The sequence below is a fragment of the Dipteris shenzhenensis genome, chromosome 17, assembly GCF_047967505.1.
Source record: "Dipteris shenzhenensis isolate YYH24624 ecotype China chromosome 17, Dip_SZ_1.0, whole genome shotgun sequence".
NCBI classification, from domain to species: Eukaryota; Viridiplantae; Streptophyta; class Polypodiopsida; order Gleicheniales; family Dipteridaceae; genus Dipteris; species Dipteris shenzhenensis.
Window position 1 is genome coordinate 56457197 of NC_141612.1, and position 21904 is coordinate 56479100.

The 21904-nt window shown below is 43.4% G+C and overlaps 1 protein-coding gene across 3 annotated transcripts in view; it reads right to left on the reverse strand.

Annotated features, from left to right (window-relative positions):
* Window positions 1–3495: 3495 nt before the first annotated feature.
* LOC147892345 (uncharacterized) overlaps window positions 3496–21904 on the reverse strand; it is a 36382-nt gene continuing 17973 nt past the window's right edge. Inside the window, exons 4-8 of one of the 3 annotated variants that reach the window (XM_087387875.1) lie at window positions 5361–7092; window positions 5152–5235; window positions 4556–4970; window positions 4013–4435; window positions 3496–3821 (exon numbers count right to left, since the gene is read on the reverse strand). In XM_087387875.1, the coding sequence (XP_087244001.1) occupies window positions 3715–3821; window positions 4013–4435; window positions 4556–4970; window positions 5152–5235; window positions 5361–7092 (2761 nt within the window). In that variant the 3' untranslated portion in view covers window positions 3496–3714. Of the gene's footprint in view, window positions 4971–5151; window positions 5236–5360; window positions 7093–21904 lie in introns of all 3 variants that reach the window. The other 2 variants (XM_087387873.1, XM_087387874.1) reach the window with 2 other exon arrangements.

The window sequence follows — 21904 nt, forward strand, 5'->3', positions numbered from 1 at the left end:
CAAGACTATTCTTATTTATAAAAAAATTTCTAATATAAATACAATGGTTTCACCCAAAAAGTGTGCGTGCGCGCGTGCACATGCATGCGTGCGTGTGCGTGTACGTGTGTGGGGGCATGGACGTGCACATGTGCGTGTGCGCGTGGGCGTGGACGTGGGCATGTGTGTGTGCACGCGCACACCATACATCCATCCATATATGAACCAATACATATACATATGTATACATGCACATATCCCGTGTTAAGATCCATGTAATGGCATGTAATGCTCTCTCTCTCAAAGAAGACGACTCTTTCAGTGAGACTTTAGCACACATCAAAGAACCATGCCTAGCATTGAAAGGTTGGTTGACGATGATAATGATAATGAAGTGCCTAATATCCCACATGACACTTATATAGGTATGACACTTACATAGGAATCATGGATCAAGCTTAACTCACGAGATTAACGAATCAAGCTCACACGAGCTCAATTGAAGGATAACACAACGAGCTTAGCCAAGGTCAAGATGGACAGTTTACATATAAACCAAACGACTATCAATCTTAAACTGATTTATGATTGATTATGTTTTTCAAACTATCATGTTGGTACTCTAAATAACGAAGTTGCTCCATGGGAGCTACCATGTGCCCGCTCTAAGCAAATGCACTATATGGGTCTTTTGTTGTCCCATAGACCTTTTGGTCTACTGTGAACATTAATAGACTAACTTTCTTTCTCTCTCTCATGTGCATGCATGCGTGTTTATCTTTCTATGCACGCTCACATGCATGTGCATCCGTCCCGAAAAACATGTGGAACTTGTCCCCTACAAGCAAAATAGCACAACTACAACTTCATGATGATCAAGCCAATAAAGTCCACAACTATGACATTCAAAACAATGTATTAACACACAAGGGGTATAGATGCTACTATTAAAATACACTCACATACACCTACACACACATTTATCTAAAGGAGAGAGCTAATCATAGCCATCAACATTCGTTTTATCCCTCATTATCATAACCGTCAACTTTTACACTCCCCTAGTTAAGCAAAAAGGTTCAAAAAGATGATTGGCAAAGACACATTGCTACAAATGAAAATAATGGACTCTTATCAATGGCCACCCCTTTAGATAAAAACTTAACACGATGAAGGTTCACAAATATGATAAAAGAAATATCCATGAGGAGCCAAGAATATGCTGAAACTCATTGTCTAGATACCAATCTAACACTTGAATGACTCAAGAGAATCAACCACAAGCTAAAAAACTATGGATTCCACAAGCATTGCAAGAACTAACTACTATGGCACTCCCACCAACATCAACACCCAAAGATTGTATATGAATTTAATGCTCACACGCACAACTCCACACATACAACATCCATTTATAATTCTTTATTTTATAAGTGATTTTTCATGGATTTAAAATAATAACCCAAGGAATTTTTTAAACATGAATAAGATTCTTAAAAATAAAAAATACAAAATTAAGATTTCATAGCATTTTTTGCATTATTAGTGCAACACTGTAAAGAGAGAGTCTGAAATTTATTATGTGAAAATGCCAGTGCCAAAAAGTAAACTTTGATTCTCGAATAACATTTTCATAAAGTAAACTTTCAATTCGAGAAGGATTTTTAAAATTAGTCAAAATGTAGACTCTGGAGTCCAAAATTAATGAAATAAGTATTATCCATGATTTTTCAATTGTTGGAGACTTCAAGTCCAAAGCCCTAAGCGCATACAATACAAGTTTCATAACATTAGCAACATCCTCAAACCATTTTCATAATGTAAGGGATCTTGATATTTCTTTCAAGTCATGCATTTTCTCCTTTATTGCTCTATCGGCCAACTCTAACATCCATAGTTCGAATGCATCACAAACAATTCTTCATACCAAGCATCTCTCAACCCAAATCATCACAAAGCGATTGATCGTTACAAACAAAAATCTAGGGACAAGGATCATGCATAAGAATGAAGACCCCTTGCCAAGCATGTAAGCTCATAACCTCAACCATTCCATGGCACTAAAAACGGTGGACTTACATGAAGCTCTTGACCTAAAGACCATTGTGTCTTTAGCATTGTAACAATCAAAAAAGAAATACAAAGCTAAGAAAAGGTTCATTTAAATTCTCCACTTAACTAATCAAGATAATGCTACCCTGTGACAAATTGAGAGCTCTAATGATGACAGACTTTCAAGTAGTGATACCTTACCTCACAACCTCATATAGTTATAACAAGACCTCTATCTTCAGCGACCCAAACAAAAGGCAAGCAAAAGGCAAAGAGGCACTTCCAAGGAGAGGCGGCAAAAATTGGAGAATAAGTGAATGCAATCATATGAGTGCTAAGACTAATGTGGCTATCACATTGAAGCACATTTCTTAAGAGACCATGCAAAAGGACCTTTATGACTGCATTCACATGTACTACATTGAGTTCACTTATGTTTAATACATGATCACAATGCTCTAGCTCATAAAGACATGCTTTTTAAACAACCCACCAAGTAAAGAAAGTCGATAAAACTTTATCAAATCAGGTATACACTAGATTGCCTACACATGAGCTCTCTGAACCAGTATTCACATGCACTGCCTGAATAGCATGTTCACTTTTGTTCAATAGATGTCGACAATTGTCTAAACAACTTGCCTATGCAAGTATACACTAGATGCCTACGTACGAGGGAGACCATGATTTTGATTTGTCAAGACACTAACAAAATCAGTGCATTAAGGCATTCATATCCGCCCTAATAGAGAGGCTTTGTATGTGGAAAGAACACATTTCATGACATGAAAACTGTATGCATGTGGTAATGTATCACGATTGTAATAAAGCATCTACAGCATACTCTATGTTTAAGACTTCGATTTTCATGCGTGCCAACAAGGATTTCAGAAGTTAAAACACCAAGTTAAACACCCAATGTACAACCACAGACCAATGAATAGACAGCAAAGAACAAGGTCTTACCATACTTGTGCATAGAAGCATACTATTATGTTGTTCGCCAAACATGAGCATTACGTAGGCATACTATCCACAGGTAACATGAGTGATTGCATCATCAACTATTATCCTGAAGTATTGCATTATCTGACCTAAAATCAGTTTCAGGAAAAACAATGTTTCCTACAACAGTCCTTTGATTTAATTTCTGCCCACAACTTTAAGCATTTGCATTCAACAAGGAAATATACACAAAGAAAATTGTACATCTGCATATGTTAAAGGGACATCGTTTCTGGCTAGCTATACAAAAATGATAAAAAACTGCACATTATTAGGTGAGGTGAATTGCACTTCCAGCACTCAATTTGTGAGTACAATACGGAGAGCTTTCAAATGTTACAGCCAGCTGCGTGTTCTTTCTGGTCCTTTGCAAAAGCAGAAACAAATATTGAATGGAACTATCCAACTCCCCCCCCTCCCCCCGCCCCTTGCCCCCGGCTTGCCCCCGGGCCAAAAAAAAAGAACCCAGAAAAAAAGGGGGAGGACTCTGCAGAGCTTCAATTTTTATCTTGCCAGATGTTTAATGAGACAAAGCAACTGATAAACTCCCCCACTAGGAATCAGAGGACCACAGAAAAGCACATACATTAAGCTGAGAATCCCTTCAAATACGAGACCAGGGGAACAAACATGCAACTTCTCTAACCATCAGCAATGCCATAGCTGTTGAGGCTTCCCTCAAGAGCATATTAGCTCCCTAGCACTGCTGAAGTATTGCAGCATCGAGCTGTGGGTAGGTGAGTTTGTTGTGATAGCAAACACCATGCAAGCATTTGAGACACTCTCTGCCCAAACAAAGACTCAAGACATCAGAGAGGCCCTAATAGAGCCTAACATCAAACATGTAAGACTGTGCAGACTGGCAAGGGTGGACAGGCAGGGAGGACATGAATAGCATCAGAAGAAAAATAGTTCAGAATGTTTCAATGTGTATTTTCACAAGCCTTTTCAGGGCTTTGCCGAGGTCTAGACTTACCTTTCATTTCATCTATCACATCATCTTCTGCTGCTTCCAGGTTTCTTCCCAGTCCTTCAGTCCCATCATCAGTGAGAAGGGTATTACTTGCTGAGCCAACTCCATCATCTGCGGGAAGTTGCCTCCCCAAATCCTCTCCTTCAATCTGTTGTGAGGCCCCGAGGAGTTCTGCAGGGTCATTCTCAGAACTCTGATCTAAGGGCCTTACAGAGCAGTCAATATTTGTTACAGCTTGCGCAGCATAAGGATCTGAAACTGTCTCATGTAGGTGTATATTCACATCAATTTCTAAGATAGTTGCATGAAGAGCCACTGTTGTGTTTACTTCAGGGGAAGCTCGTTCTGCAAAACTGTGTAAGTTACATGCCTCAAGTGGGGGAATATTCTCCAGCCAATGTCTGTTGCTATTTTGTACAGGTGACTCTGACAAAGCATTTAAACTTGAATTAGCCTCTGAAAGTAGGGACTTTGAATGCATACTACAACCTACGAATAAAGGAGACCTCTGGTGACCAGCTGCCATGGCTTGAGATACTATCTCACCTCCCAGCTTGGTAGAATCCTCTGCCAAGCCTCCCTCCTGGTTGCCGATAAAACCCACCTCAACAGCCTGTCCATCAGAATGATTCATAGTCTCCAGAGAAACAATCCCTTGATTGTCCTCAACAGGCTCTGTTTCTTCTACTTCTACTCTTTCAGACACTTCCTTTGTTGAGTTCAAATGACAAATTGCATTACGGCCATTGACAGCAACAGGATCCTCATCAACCACCATAAGAGACATTGAAGAGCATGTTTGGTCTCTAATGTTCTCCACATCGGCCCTTACATTCACTAACTCTACTTCCAGACTTGGCATTTTGATTAAAGAAGAACCTATTGGAAGAAGGAAAGATCCAAAAGTTGACTTCTGGACACGATTTTCTCGATCTGGCCTGTGGTATATTTCCAATGCTTCCTGCACATGAAAGCAACGACAGTAAACCCTCAGAAAGCATCCAAGAACTTCACAGAAACAAACAACACAATTTTAGACTGTTGTGTTGTCTTTCTTCTTTGAAGTCAGAAACAAGAAGTGTGCTCCTCAAAAAAAACTACATGCTCCACATTGCTCATAGTCATTACATAGGAATGCAAACCTTATATATACTATCTGGTAAAGACGGTAGCAACTTTGAATATGGGTCTGGAGTAGAAAGAAGATCCTGTGCATCAGGGTCAAGCTGCAATATGGTGCAAAACAGTCAGTAGAAAATTTGATTCTCAGATACTTAACAGCAAATGAGATGATTTACCCACAAATTTCATAACTATATTGCGGATTCCATGAATCATGACAGGACCTCACCTCAAACTCGAAATCTTCCTCCATGAATCCAAAGGGGATATCCTTGTCATTTGCAACTGAAACCTCTCTTATCTTTGCCTGTGATGGAGATAATAGACTGAGGTATTGTTTGTACAAATCACAGCTAGCCAATTTAGCAGATACCTTGACATTTTGCAACAGCATATGCATCCTACCACTGGCTCGGTTCCTAGCTTTGAGCTCAGATATTGGCACTGCAGTCATTACATCATCAGCAGAAGGTGCAGGATAAGTTTCAGTGGATTCTTTTGAACCTGGCATTTCCCGCAAGTGATTATCGACTGATTGGACCTTCTGTTCATTGAGATGAGGATCCTGACGGAGAGTTGGAATTTCCTCTCCAAGGCTACCTTCATATGAAACATCTCGCTGAAATCGCGGCAAATCAAATCCAGCACCAGTATCCCCAGCTTGACCTTGCCACAGATCTGGGCCTCGTTCCCATCCCCTTCCAGTCATTCCTTGGGCACCTTGATCCCATTCTGGGCGCACAAACCTCTGCCGTTCATCAACGTACATTCCCTGCCTTTCCCACGTGTCCAGATTACCTGGAAAAGGAGGGCAGCAACTCTCATCGGGTTCTGTGGCCCTGTGCCAGCCCATCACAGGTGCATGATTAGGTCCATGTCCTGGAAAACCAACTCCCCCATCCCCCATATGAAACCTAGCACTGCCAAAATTCATGTCTGCAGAAGGCCTTACTCCACCAGGTCCAAACAAAGGTGGCACAGGAAATTGCTGACCCATTCCAAGAAAGCCACCAGATGGGTGTGCTCCAATCTGTGGAAATGGAGAGAACATGTTACCAGGGCCAGGACCAGGACCATGATTTTGGACATTCCAATTGCCCATACCGATTCCCCTCCAAGCATCACCTGGCCCAGCCATCTCAGATCTTTTAAAAGGGACCCCAGACTTTCTTTCATACCTTCCACTTTCCCTTGGACCTGGACCTTCTTCGAAGGCATTATTAGGGGCACCCAAAATGGTGGGATTGTCAATCCCTGGCCTGAAAGGAGGTGGTGGAGGAAGTAATCCTGAAGGTCCTGATAGACGGTTTGGCAGAGCAGCTAGTTGTGGCCTGATTATAGGCCCACCCATTGGCGTTCGACTCATTTGTGGACCTTGATGCAACCACTCTGACCTCTCTTGAGATAAATCATCCAATCGTCGAGCTTTCGAAGGTCCTCCACCTTGCGAAAATCGACGATGGTCTCGTTCAGGCACGAGGCTATCCTCGTAAAGCACAGAGCCTCTAATTGGACCCCTTGAAAATTCTTCTTGAACAGGAGCAAGAGAAGCCCTAGGGGATAGAGAAAGTCGGGAATCCCGATTTCTCTCTGGACTCAAAGACCTCCCCCTCCCATCATCTGAATCTCGATTCGAAATTCTAGGTTCCCAGCTTTTAACTTCTTCATCCACACCATAAGGTTGCTTTCCTCGATCAGGGTGTTCAGTGATGTGTCGATTTCTCTCCCTTGGCCGTCGAGTCCCACTGCTGCTACTCACACTAACACTTGTGTCAAACTTATTCCTACGGACTGATTTGTCATAGAATGAGAGGTGGCTTCCATCAGCAAGAGAAGGTGACGGTGATCGCGGCAGAGCATCATATGCAGAGACCCTCTCCTCTCGAATACGACGGAGGACCTTATCATCCCGTTGAAAATCATTTTCCAATTCACCTTGCCGCCCCCGAGGCCTGAAACCACTGTACAGAGCAGATCAAACGCATTAACAACAGTCCCCAAAGTCTGACTACCCCTCACTCCCTGTGCAGCATACCAAATTACACGTAAAATCATTGGTTAACTCAAAAGATACTCAGTGAATCCCCTACAAATGATTGCATCTCGTACAACACAGTTAATAAAAGTAAACCATTAAGTGCAGCATTTAATATACAACAGGATCACACCAATTCTATTTTACAAAAAAGAAAATATGAAACCATCAACTTTACAAATTGTGATTCCTCCCAATTAGTACGAAATGAAGCACTGCATACACAGGACCTATGAAGAAAGAGAAAGAGGCTTGTACAGTGTGCTCCGCACAAGCTGGAAATGCCTTGGGGAAACTTTGTTCCCCTCCCCCCCCCCCCCCCCGCCATGCGCTTAGAGGGGGAGGGGGGGGGGGCGGGGGGGCAGAGACAGAGAGAGAGAGATGACTCTGTTAATCACAAGAGACCTAACAGGATCTATGGGACCGGAGGCAGGTCAAATCCGAGTTACAACTGCAGATCAAATCCTAACAAGAGACCTAACAGGATCTATGGGGATCAAATCCAAGTTACAACTGATGATATCTGTTCAAAGTCACATCATTTCCAAAATTTGCAGCTAGAATAGCAGCCAGGGGCAAGACAGTAGATGTTTATGAGTTTAAGGCTGATCCAATCAGGTTAGAGAACATTAGATCATCTTCCAATACTCTAGAAGATATTTTAGATACAAGCAAATTCCCATTTGATTGGGTAGCTATTCAAATAGGTTGTGCATGTCCTTAAGTGTGAGGACCCTGTGAGGGTATGCAAACCCTCCCCCCCCCCTCCCCTCTCTCTCTCTCTGTTCCTCCGCCTCCCACCTCTGCTACTCCCGCTTGCCGCCTCTACTCACCTGCCTCCCTCCTTCTGTTCTGCCCGCCTCTGTTCCGCTCGCCTCTGCCCCCGCCTGCTCTCAGCCTACCCCCACCAGCCCTCGACCTACCCCCGCCTAAGCCTCACTAACTAGGAACCCCTAGTTGGGCTGAAACCCCAACTCAACTAGGGGGTTAGCTCAGCCAGGGGGTAGCAGGAGATATGGCCAGCAAAGAATGGCCCAGCCTACCCCCCTCTTCAAAATCACCCTCTACTCCAGCAACCTCCAATAGCAGAGCCCAATACGCCACAGTTGCAGCCAGGACGCCTTCCCCGTATGCACAGAGATGTCATCCGGAAATTGGCGGATGCAACTGGCTGATGCCATAACTAGAATTCATGTTTTGGAAACTGGCGGATGCAACTGGCACAGAGTTCCAAGTGAGAGAGCTGAAGATGCAACTGGCGGATGCCATAACTAGAATTCATGTTTTGGAAAGACCTGGTAAGAAGGAAGTCATTGACGAGGCAGTAAAGTCGTGTAATGCTTCCCCCCCTACCCCCCCAACTAGTCTCTATAGTCAAGAATCTAGTTCAAACAAAAGTGCAGATGATGTACTAATTGGTTTTCACGTTGTCCCATAGACCTCTTGGCATCCTCTCTCTCTCTCTCTCTCTCTCTCTCTCTCTCTCTCCGGCCCATCGGATACAAAGATCACGGAGACCACGCCCCCTGCCACATCTTCTCATCCCATCAGAGAGCCACCATGGCACTTGGATATGTATTTTGAGCACTAGTTTTAAGTGTTTGAGTTTTTGTGATATTATAGCATAGCACTCAGCAAGGGCAGCGATCCCTTTGCCTCAGCCCATAGTTGCTTGTATGAGTAACTTATTTATTGTATAAGTTATTTATTCATTGTACTTTGTCTCATAGGCTTGCGAGGCCTCCCAAAGACGTTACTCTCTCTCTCTCTCTCTCTCTCTCTCTCTCTCTCATGGGTAGTTAATGCCCGCTTAGCGGCTCCACCCCTCAAATCGTTATATCAAGTTTCTTTTTAGTCTCGTAGACCCTTTGGTCTTCCGAAGACTTTTAATAAATCATATTGAAAAAATGCAGAAATCATTTCTAAGAAGACATTTGGGAGTCAAAATTACCACACCTTACTCAATCATGCTTATTGAGACCGGTACAAGGCCCATTGAGCTGAGAGCATTGGAAAGGGTTTTCAAATACATAAAGAAGGTCAAGACCATGAAGCCACAGAGATTACCTATGAAAGCATGGGAAGCAAGTAAAAGACCTCAAAAAACAAACAAAAGTAAGATGCTAGCGTCTGGTTGGTGGCAAGACATCAAGGGATGGTTCCAAAGATGGAAAGTAACATCCTACCCAGAGATGTCATCCGGAAATTGGATGAGAAGGCATTCCATAAAGCTTTGTTGGGAGTGTTGCAGCAAAAATGGCAATCAGCTGAAAAAAGGGCGAAGTATTAGTACTACTGTACACATATCAATCCCATCTATTGGGAAACTTACTCTCAGGAAGAAGAAAATGCACAAAAATACATAACTATGCCCATACCTGCAAATGCAAGGAGAAGCATTGCACGCATCCGTACCCGATCACACACTCTGGAGGTAGAGAAAGGAGCTTGGGGGGATGTCTCAAGGGAACAAAGATTTTGTAAGTTGTGTGACTAAGGACAAGTAAAGATAGAGGCACATGTCCTCCTTACATGCCAACGGTATGCCCACATAAGGAAGGACTTTAACAATATTACAGAGGAGCACAACACCCTCGCAAGCTTGCTTTCACATACCCATCTAGCCACTTTGGGTAATTCTATTGCCAAGACTCTCAAATATTGTGAATATTGTATCACACAATCTGTCTCAGAATAGTTGCTCTCTTATTCCCTTCCACAAAAGGAAGGAGACACTTATATTGTTGTGCTTATGGGTCCCATGGGTCGGTTTCTCGGCCCCCGGAGGACGATAATACATTCTTATTCTTCTTCTTCTTCTTCTCTCTCTCTCTCTCTCTCTCCCCTCCCCCCCCCTAAGACATTAGGATGGACTCTCAGTCCCTAACTGATATCTTGGTTCGGATGGATCAACTGATTCTAGTTTTGTTTAGTCTACGAAAGATCGAAAGGTCTTCGTAGACTATAATTCTTTCTCTCTCTCTCTCTCTCTCTCTCTCTATATATATATATATATATATATATGTATGTATGTATGTATATATACATGTACATATATATGTATATGTATATATACATATATATATATCCATCCATCCATCCATCCATCTATCTATCTATATCAATTGCCCTAGGCCAAGTGTCGACGTCCAAAATGTTGGATCTCCTTAACTTTGGAGATAGACATCAATCTAAGATGCCATGTTCAAAGTTACCATTTGGACAGGTGAGAAATATCTTTGTGGTACAGATCCCTTGTTGGCTTGGGTGGTGTATGAGGCATGTCACAAAACCTTGGGCATGCCAAATGGGTCAATAGGATTGTCCTCTAATCAAGTAGTACAAGGGCACACGAGTATAAAATACCGAACTTATCGAAATGCCATACCCTCTAGTCCCAAGGTGCCCGCTCCCAATGTGGTCTTATCTCAATTAAGTGTTAGAAGAGACCACAAGCTGCCCAAGAGCTATGTGTAGAGCATGTGCAAGAGACGAGTTCTAAAACACCACCCCAATCATAATGTGATCCTCTTGGAACAACTTCCACATTAGGAGGAATCCACACTTGGCCACATGTAGCTGCCAAAGAACTTGTTTGTTCAATCGATTTAGACATGTTTGAAGGCCCCTTATTTCTCATAAAGGTAAAGCATATTGTCTATTATGAACACTAGCCCCCAAACTATGTGACTATTTGGACATGGCACACCCACTCAATGAATTGTACATGAAGACTCGAGTGCTAAATATGGGACTCTACATCTCTAAAAGAATGAATCCCTCTTTTTAGTACTCTATGCAAAAGGCCCTCTAGGTATCCGTGCTTGTGTAAAAACAAAGACTAATCTGTAGCCTAAACCCTCAAACAACTTAGGCATACCACCATCCACGGACGGTTCCTTGACGCATTACACATGAAGACTCACGTGCCATAGTCATAGAAGTTCAGATCTCTCAAAGACTTGTCTCTTGAGTTTAGTTACGCATTACAACAAGGTCACTGTCTCAAAGGCAAGGGGAAGAAACAAACTCTCATATTGAGATTTTTTCCCTCATGATCCTAGAGAACACGAGGACAAACCATCTCTCAGATAATAACCAATCTGCCTTGATCCCCAAATAGCTCCCACATGCAAAACTATCAGCCTCAACTTCTATGTCAAATACAAGAGACTTCAATGCCACATCCTAAACATCGTCACAAAAGCATTGTCTCTTAAGCATAGATAGGTCTCCATATCCATTACCAACCATGTGCACTTAATTCAGCTCATATTGAGCTCATTTGGATGTGACGATTTCCAAAAGTCCCACCACAAGATGATTGGCATGCATCCAAGTGCAAGGCCTCAACCTATAACGTTGGCAAAATCATCACCGCAAAACAAGATGGAACATAGACCCCATAATTCCATGTTGCATGATCCAAGCATCCAATCCAAGACGTACAGCCCAAAGAGAGTAGGAAATGGGAGTCACCCTTTCTTGACCATAACATCTCTAACAATTGATCCAAATACCAGCATGAACATCTCCAATAATAAAAAGGGGTTTGGTGGTCACCACATCTATTGCTTGGAATGCTTTGCCACATTCTCTTGCTATGTTCTTCCATCTCTATGGCTCCACCTCAAGATCATGAGAGTTGGTTCACAACGAGTCCACTAGTCATCTTTGAAGGAGGTATTTATCACTATTTATTCAGCATTGAATGCTTTGAAAATCCATCTTCTCCTTCTAGTCATGCAATATCTTGTCTAAGAACTTTTTTAATACTAGTTTGCTAATAGCAATAATTCAGAAAAAATATAATGCACCTGAGATCCAATAAAACATCCATTGTATTGTCACTATGTATTAGCCTTTGTGCTTGCTTTCCTCCTTATATGTTGGAATATAGCTTCATGTTACAAATGACAATAAGAAAAGCACATTTATGCTTCCACAATGCCTTGGAAAAACTCTTGCAATAATTAAAAACACTTAGGATGCTTTGACTCAACTTCGTCAAACGTGGTCCAACTTGGTTCTCACACAACAATTTTATTTTGACATCTACAATAAAATAAAATAATTTATCTTATTTATTTAGCAAATATTTTTTTATAGACTTATGTGCATGTGAGCCTTGCATTGTGACGAGATGTATAGGTGGTTCCACTATATAATTTCTTATGATCCTAGATTCATCTCAACTATTCATGCATGCATGCATTTAGATGATTAGTGCCCTTTTATGATATCATCTTTATGCGGTGAGAAGAGTAGTATCAATGTGCACACATGCAAACTAGCGGAGGCAAAAGTAAATCCAAGGATTGTTCACATACACGAGTGAGAGAAGGCAATGTAGACCATTATGCTCCCCAAATCAAGCTAAAATCGAAACTCCACCACAATTCCAAACAATGTTGTCATTCTACTAGATGTCAGTAGGCTTTCGCACATTCTTGAGATAGGCAATGTGGGAACTATGTGCTCAAAGTGATGGGCACAAGACCTACTTCTTGCCTTCTACTCTCCCAAATGGAGGAGTGAGAGCCCTAACATGTGTGTTGGAGAGGAGGGATTAATCCTGTTTTTTTTAATTTCATAAGACTGGAATAAATCCAATCTTACGAATTAATTTTTTTATAAACCAAGCAAAAGAACAAAGGAGAGGGAGAAAGAGACAGAGGAAGAAGGAAGTTTGTAAGAGACATCAAACAAAACTAAAGAGTAAAAGAGAAAAATAAAAATAAGAAAACCTTACTTAGAAAAGTCACATGTATGTTATCATCAGTACCCAAGCATAAGCTGTCATTTGGGTTTCAAAAGATTTCATAAATACTTTGGTAAACCCAATGCTTACTAAGCTACAAAATTGCAACCCAAATAACAAAGAACGATAGCAGAAAGTAATGTTAACAAAGGAAAAGGGGTGTGTGTGTGAGAGAGAGAGAGAGAGAAAGAAAGAAAGTTTGTTAAGGTCTTTGAAAGCCCGCAAGGTCTATGAGACTGAAAAACCCAGATACAATGAGCTGAATGGGTGGAACTTCTAAGTGGGCATCTGCACCCAAGACAAATACAAATACAAATACAAATACAAACACAAACACTGGGACAAAAGTATCTAAGCCCATGGAGAGGATGAGAATTACGGTGTGGTATCACTGTGGTGGACTTTTGTCTGCTGTCTAAGGAACTGACTCCACCGAGCAGCTGAGAATGGATAGGACCAACTTCGCAGAGTGTAACCATGGCTCTTTTTCTACTGCCACATCTTGAGATCTCGTTGCAGGGCTCCACATTCCGGCCGGCCATCTTCTACTATCATGTGCCCATACTCATTTGCAGTTCAGAGTACTCTTTCATGGCTGATCACCATGCGTGCTATCTTCAGTATAGCTCTTGTCACCTTCAATGTGACTCCATCAGACATCAGGGCTCTTGTCATCTTCAGTGTGACCAGCCACCTTCGATGTCATCTACCATCCTTAGCATGAAATAGGGTTGCCGTCCATGCTGACCGTGCACCATCTTCAGTATGGTGATGGATCTGTAGTATCTATGATAGTCACATATGGTAATGGATCTCCAGTATCCACGATATCACATCCAGTGACAAGATGTTCGAAGCTAGTGCATGGGGTCAACTTCACCTACGTGAAGTTACAAGTCGAATGACTATCCTACCGGATCACCCTCCACCTGATATTAATTCCGTACGAGACTGATGACGCTTCGCACATCCACAAGGCTTTTCCATACCCAACAGCTCCTCCTAACACCTTCAATGCCCTTTGGGGTGAGCCTTGGTATGTTAGGTTGTGATGCTTAGTTTTATAGGGACAAAACAAGATCACGTAGCTTTTGTGAGGTGGAAGTGATCTTGAAAACCAAAGTCTTGAGTGCTAGATCGTAGAGCTCTCCAAAATTTAAAGAATGGTTTCAATTTGAGGAAATTCGGAGTTGTCTATGGCTAGTTATGAGTCAATTAAGTTTTAGGAGTAGTTACTATGCTTTCCCCTCAAGCCACCTAGGTGCCTGGGTGCCAAATTTATCCTGCTTCTCTCGCAAGCTTCTTTTCTATTTTTAGCCTTACTTTTTCCACTAGCTCTCCTGTAAGTTACGGCCAGCCTTCTTCTGGGATTCATTAAGAGCTTAAGCTCCTACTCTTCCCATCCTTGCACATCAGCCTCCCCTGCTGTCCATCGGCTATCTCTAAACCTGTTCATGCTGAGCATTCATCACCTACCTCTCCTACTTTCCTCCTGCTGTCCGTCACCTATCTCTCAGCCTGCTCCTGCTGCCCATCCATTGCCTATTTCACCTGCTCCTGCCGCTGCACATCACTTATTCCTCCAGCCTCTCTTGCTACAATTCATTGTCTACTTTTAGTCAATACTGCAATCTATCACCTATTCTACTGCCCATCAAATCAGGCCATAATCACCACCATATTGCTGCAAAACTGATAGCCATATTTCCGCCTATCTTGCTGTGTTTAAGTGCAACCAAATTGGGTACATTGTCTTGCCAAAGTACTTCCTCATTTTCAGATTTATTTTTTGTTCTGAGAGTGCCTAGAAGCTTTCAAATTTCAATCCTAAGTTCTCTCCTTCAATCTATAGATAGTTAAGGTTTTATTTACATATGATTAAATACTATCTTTAGGGTTTTTTCGTCTTTCATACTAATCCTAACGGGTAAAAACTCTGTTGTGCCACTGTTTCACAATTGAAGAGAAAGATTGGAGCTACAATTGTGGCCCTCTTCACCTAAGTTCAACCTGGGGCTGCCAGCAGTTACTTTCTTGGAAATTCCAAAAGTATGTTTATATCTGAGTCTAGTCTCCTAAAAGAATCATTATTTTGTTCTAGGGCTAGTAGTCAAAAGTCCTCAAGGTTTTGTCCAAATATCTGTATCAAATTTTGATTGGACTAAGTATCACGAATATAAAATACAACCGGGCTTGCCCAATTGGGGGGTGAATAGGATTCACACCTAGTCGGGTGTCAGTGTCTCTCCTTTCTTTCTTATTTTTCTCTGTCATATGAGATATATGGATATGTGTGTGTAACAGTATTTTTATTTGAAAATCGTAGAAATTCTAAAATTCTAAGTTTATTAAGTTAGTCAATTGGAAAGTACGCTTCCGCATAAGCACGACTCTGACACAAAGAGGGGCTTCAGGTCATAAACACGTGATATAGTGCTAAAGTCGATCGATCTGTGGTCCACAATTGTCTCCTAGCCGTGTCTCTCCGTCGGACAAGTATCACTGTCGTTGTGCCCTTGGTCTGGCAAATATGGTGGGAAGATCCCCAAGCTAATATGTGCGTTGACCCGCTAACAGGTTTGACGAGGGGGGGGGGGAGAGAGAGAGAGAGAGAGAGAGAGAGAGAGAGAGAGAGAGATTTGTCACAATTCTTTCATGCATACATTGTACACTAGGGTTTCCTAGTTTTTCCATGCTCAAGAGTCTAGGTCACTTTGTGTCTTCCATTAGTAGATAGAAAAACACCAAGTAAGGAACCCTAATGGCAATGGAGACCTCATTAGCATCCCATCTGATATTACATCAATACGTGCACCCTACTCCACACATGGATGCACATATTAATATCCTTTCCAACTTTTGAATCTAAAATTCTGTGATTACACTTTCCAATTCTTACACTTAACTTTTAGAGTCATGGGCATCTCTTGTCTGGGCTGATTGGGACATCTCAATTATGGTGGACCTTCCACAAACGCATGCACTTACAAAACATATCTGTGAAGGTGTGCAAAATGCATCGTTTCTCATTTCCAAAAGATGGGAATGTTCGTGCGTCTCAAGAAGTTGCTCTTAGTAACATATTGATGCATGCAGACCGATTGTTGGAGATATCATAGCCAAAGAGTGTGTTGATGTGATGTATTGGTGTGTAGTACTAGGAGATCTAGTATAGTTCATGTGTGAGTCATGCGTGAGTGCAACGTGTCACTATGGGACTTATCCCATATGCACTTGGTGCCAGTGTGTGAGTGTGCAGCCTATATAAGGCTTGTACTTCACTTGTCTCATTTAGTGATGATGATGAATGAATGAAAGCCTTCATGGTTTCTACATTTGTATATCACTTCTTCACTCCCTAGCCTCTCTCTCTCTCTCTCTCTCTCTCACTCACACCATGCTTCTAAAATGGTATCAGAGCAGGATGATTCTGCCCTAGGCGCCCTGCCACGTCGTCATCTCCCTGCCCTAACCTAATCCTAACTTTGCTCAGCTTCCTCCCTCTTGCAGCCACCTCAGTTTTGCCTCATTCTACCTCCTCCTTTCAGCCTTCCCTACCCGATTAAGTCTTCTGCTCAGCCGCCTCATTTCGCCTCTCCTTCTTGCAGCCATTTGCATCAGTTTTGCTTCTCCATAGCCTGCCACCACCATTCGGGATCTCTTGGAGCTGTACCTAGGCCCTTGACAGCCTCTCGGATAGTGGTCGGCGCATTTTCTACCTCCTTGCTTGCTGGTCGGCACTTCCTTCAAGAAGCACCTGCACATGTGCTGTTTTTCGAGCTCTTCATCACCAACTTTAGGGTTTCCAGGCCGCTGCAACAAAGCCAATCACCTACTATCATTGTTGGATCTTTTGGAGGCTTTTTCAACCTGTTTTGAGGCTGCTACTGCAATTTTGAGCCATTCTGAGAGTGCTGCTTCATAACCACCTATAGCAGTGTCACTTTCGAGCTGTTCCTGGACTTCCAGCACGTCTATATCAGCCGTCTCTTACTGTGGCGACTTGCTGCAATATTTCAAACTGTTCAAGGGAGGTGCCTTCCACGTCGACAGCCTGTTCTTTGCAATTCGGAGCACACTGCTGAGCCGTTTTGAGGATTTCAGACCTACTACAGCACTAGTGTTCATCTCTTGGCTCATTTTTGCACTTTGGGGATGTACTTGCTGATTTTTGACTCGAGTTCACTCAGCTCTGCATTTTGGGGCATTTGGAGCATCACTAGACATCTATATCTTCCCTTTTCCGAGTTGTTTTGAGGCTGCTGCTGCTGCATAAACACCTACCACAGACCTATTTTCAAGGTGTTTCTGACCTTCCAGCACATCTACATCAGCTGATTCTCTACTTGAAGACCTGCTGCAGCACCTTGGTGTACCTTGAACAGCCTCCTTTGCATTTTAGAGCAGTCTTGCTGAGCCGCTTTACAAATTTCGAGACCTACCTTCGCACTTGGAGCACCTACAACTACCGCTTTGCTGATTTTGGACCTACTACAGCATTTCCAGCACTTCTCTTGACCACAAGAGCTCCACTTCTGGTTCAGTTCTACATCTCGGTGCATATTCTTGCTGTGTTTTCATTAGGGTTTGCATTTTGGAGCCTCCAAGGTCATCAAGCATTTCTTCAACCGCCTTACATTTGTGAAAGGCTGCTGATCAATTTCAGAGCCCTAGACCAGCCACTCTATTTGCTGGTTATTCACTTCAGCTTGCTGGTTCTTCATTTGCTGCTGCAAATTTTTTTACCTCAGTTTGCTACTATGGAGCCTCGTCCTCGAGGTGAAGACCCATCAGCACAACTCTCACTTTGAGATGCGCAGAATGACAAAGCACTAACAAACTACTTCATCATCTTGACCTCACTACTTCAGCCAAGGAGACACTGGACAAGCTCGAGAATATTTACGCCACATCTATTGGACTTGAGCAACAAGCTTTATCTGCTATATTACATGATCTATCCCTCTTTGAGATGGTAGATAATGAGTAGTGGTACTTGTGTTTTTCTGTTAAGTCAATAAAGGTTCTCAGCCTTGAGTTGTCCCTCTAACATAAATGTATTTGGAGTCAATAAGAGGTACTCTGCCCTGGGTTGTCCCCCAACAATGAATATATTGTATTTTACGTTGGTCTTATGGTATTGACCACCCAGTTCAAAGTAAGGGGGGTGACGAGTGATGGTTTGCCCTTGCCAGTCGCAAGCTGACTGAGAAGTCACCATCACACAGGAGGTGTTGGATAGTTGGACTTGCTCTTTGCAGTATTGCGGTGGAGAGGGGATCACTCTACTCCTTGCATGTTGGGTCTCACACTCTTTGCTCTAAAGGGGGGTGTTGGAGATATCATAGCCAAAGATTGTGTGAGATGTGTTGTGTTGGTGTGTAGTACTAGAGATCCAGTAGTAGGTTGATGTGTGAATGCCACATGTCACCATGGGACTTATCCCATACGCACTTTGGTGCTAGTATGTGTGTATGTTGTCTCATTTGATGATGGTGATGAATAAATGAGAGCCTTTCATGGTGTTTACATTTGAGTATCACTTCTTCTCTCCCTAGCCTCTCTCTCTCTCAATCTCACCATGTTTCTAACAAAGTTCAAGTGGGAAGGTTTTCCCACATGGCAAACCAAGATGCAACTGCTCCTTATGCGTGAAGGCGTTTGGGATGTTGAGGACGACAAAGTTGAATTACTTGATTAGCAACAACGCAAGCTTTGGAAGCAGCGGAATGCAAAAGCCATTGCCCTCATTGGCCTTTCCTTGGCTGACTCTCTCATCCATCATATGGCTAAGGAGATTTGGGATCGCCTTGAGACATTATTTGGTAATAAAATCACCAACTACAAAGTCTTTTTGAAGCTCAAGTTTCATGATTTGAAACTGGAAGAGAGTGATGAGTTAAGAGATCATCTAGCAAGGTTTCAATCTCTTGTTCAACAACTTTCAAGTTTGAAAAACCCACCTGTTGATCAAGATAAGATGACTGCCCTTATGAAGAGTATACATGGGATATCCTGCTTTGAGCAAACTTTTGAAGTACTTCGCCTTGCCACTACCACGTTTGATGATATGGTGGCACTACTCATTGAGAACGACCGTCGTACTAAGGAAGCCCTTCTTGCCTCTCCTGGTGATCAAGCATTTTCTTCCACAAGCAAATGGAAGACTTCTCCATCCAAAACCATGACTTTTGGGAAGCGTGCAAGTTCACTAGGTCCCAATGGTGCTTGCACTTCTCCTCGTGCCTTTGCAGGAAAAGGCAAATTCCTAGAGAGACTTGACCATTTCTACATGGGTGATAGAAAAATGCAAAGAATACACTGCATGCAATCCTTGCTTCGCAACTACATCAGATCACTGATGCATTGTGCTCTGGTGAAAGCAATGACATAGAATGCTGCCTCAGCGAGAAATCCGAAGTTGAGATGCCCCTCTTTGAAGAAGAAATAAAGAAAGTTTATTAAAGTCTTCGGAAGACCGATGGGTCTATGAGACTGTGAAAATCTTAATACAACGAGCTGTGGTAGTGGAGCTACTAAACGAGCGTCCATACCAATGCAAAATGCAAAATGTCAAAAATGCAGAATGGCAGTACTAAGTCCTAAGTACAACATAGTGATGTCGGTGGTCGACTATATATCAATCTCAGCATCATCATCCCCAGCAACAGCAAGATATCAGGATGGATGAGGCAGTGGAGGCATGAAGTCGGCAATAGAGTGTTGTCGGCCACTCAGAGGTGCGGTCCTGGCACGTCTCTTGGTCGTAGCTCTACGTCTAACCAGGGCTACTATGACCCCCGTCGGTCGGGCTTCAACTCTAAACAAGGAGGGGATGTCTCCAAGTGTGATCTGTGTGTCGACCCTCTGTCTGAGCTGTCAGGTCACGGGTTCCGGGTCACGGTCATGTCGAGGCCTCGTCTCGTTGGGATCCATGTGATCTAGCTGAAAGAACTCCGTGATAGAGCTCTGAGAGGGATCTCAACCGAGGAAGAAGTCTGCTCCTGTCTCCGTGCTCGGAATATTCTCTGGCGGTGTCTAAGTGCCTCATGAATGAAACTTGTCAAACACCGCTGGTCTGTGTAGGAGAGGAAATGGGCTAAAATCCCATAACTATCTCTGAAGAGGCAGTGGAAACGTCCTCGGATCTCATAGTACACAGGACACCTAAAGATGAAATGCTCCTCTGTCTCAACCTCATGTATGTCACATAGTGTGCATATGCGCCGCTCCCTGGGTAGTCGCTCTGCTCTGCTGCTCTCGATGCGAAGTCTGTGTGAAGAGACCCGGAACTGCCCAAGAGAGATCCTCATCAAGTGGGGTGGGTGAATCTGTGTGTATCCTGGTGGGTCAATGAAACCCTCCACTGTGATATGTAAGAAGTGATCTCTGTAGAAGCTAAGCTTCACTGGGAGTTCACTCAGTTCCAACCAGGTCCGAAAAGTGTGTACCTGTAGTAGATCCTCACGGATAACCTGGTTGATCTCGTGTGATAAGAGGAGAGAGAACGGAGCATCCATGCTATACTGGAAGGGAGGTAGTCTATCCATGTGGAGCCCCAGTTGCTCAAACCATCTCTCTGTAGTCTATCCATGCTATACTGGAAGGGAGGTAGTCTATCCATGGTAGCCTGCTACGCCCCGAAGTATAATCCCCATATTCCCTAACTCGGTACAGATATGTGATGACCTGAAATGCAGCATCTAGCTGTAAAGGGGGTGACCCAAACTCAGCTTGAATGATCTGGTGAGGAACGGATGACTTACCACGAATCATCCGTGATAGCATGAGAACCTGTAGCCGCTCCACACAACCCCACTCTGTATCCGACAAGTCTGGCCCCCAACAAGGACTGCCGTACATCCCCGCTGGGCGAGCCAAGGAGTCAAAAAGCAACCCCTTGGTGCGTGGATCCTGAAAGTGTGAGTGGAAGCACTCCCTCTCTAGCCTGGCCAATGAGGCATACCCTCTACTCAAGCGTGCCTGCATCACGGGTCTCATAGTGAAGCTCAGTCCGAAGATATAGCCGCTCCACACGAGCCCACTCTGTATCCGACAAGTCTGGCCCCCAACAAGGACTGCCGTACATCCCCGCTGGGCGAGCCAAGGAGTCAAAAAGCAACTCCTTGGTGCGTGGATCCTGAAAGTGTGAGCGGAAGCACTGCCTCTCTAGCCTGGCCAATGAGGCATACCCTCTACTCAAGCGTGCCTGCATCACGGGTCTCATAGTGAAGCTCGGTCTGGAGAAGATAACCCCAAGATAAGTGTATTATGAAACTATCTCAACAGATGACCCCGCAAATGTAAACTGCTCCTGACGCATGATGGCTCGAGATGTATTGAAGATCATGACCTTGGTTTTACCCAGGTTGACCTTCAAATCATGAGACTCACAAAAGGACTGTAGTGCACCTAGGTGTCTCTGAAGCCCCTCTGCTGAGGAAGACAAGAGAGCCACGTCATCTGCATAGAGCAAAATCTGAATCAACGTGCCTGCAAGAGAGCAACCTACACCCCCTGTGTCTGCATCGCTGTCTCACGTCAATGTAGAGGCCAAACAATGTAGGCGACAAAGGACACCCTTGTTTGACCCCGATGGTACTCATGATCTCGTCTATCCACCCGGATCCTACCCGAACTCTGCCAAAAACTCTCTCGTAAAGTGCCATGACAGCCCAAATGATCTCCTGGTCATAACGTAAGTCCTATAGGCGCCGTATGAGACGGGCTCTCGGGACTGTGTCAAATGCCTTGCGAAAATCCACAAAGCAACAATAAAGCCTCTGCTTCCGTGATCTCGCCTCCTCGATGATACATCTGAGCGTCAGAATGTGGTCCATGGTTCCATGATCACGCCGAAATCCGGCCTGTCCTGTTGCTCTAAGTCCTCGACACTTTGCAAGTCTGCTAACCTCGGAGTCAAGTACTGATGCATAAATCTTGGACATGACATGTCCAATCATAATGGTCATGTAGT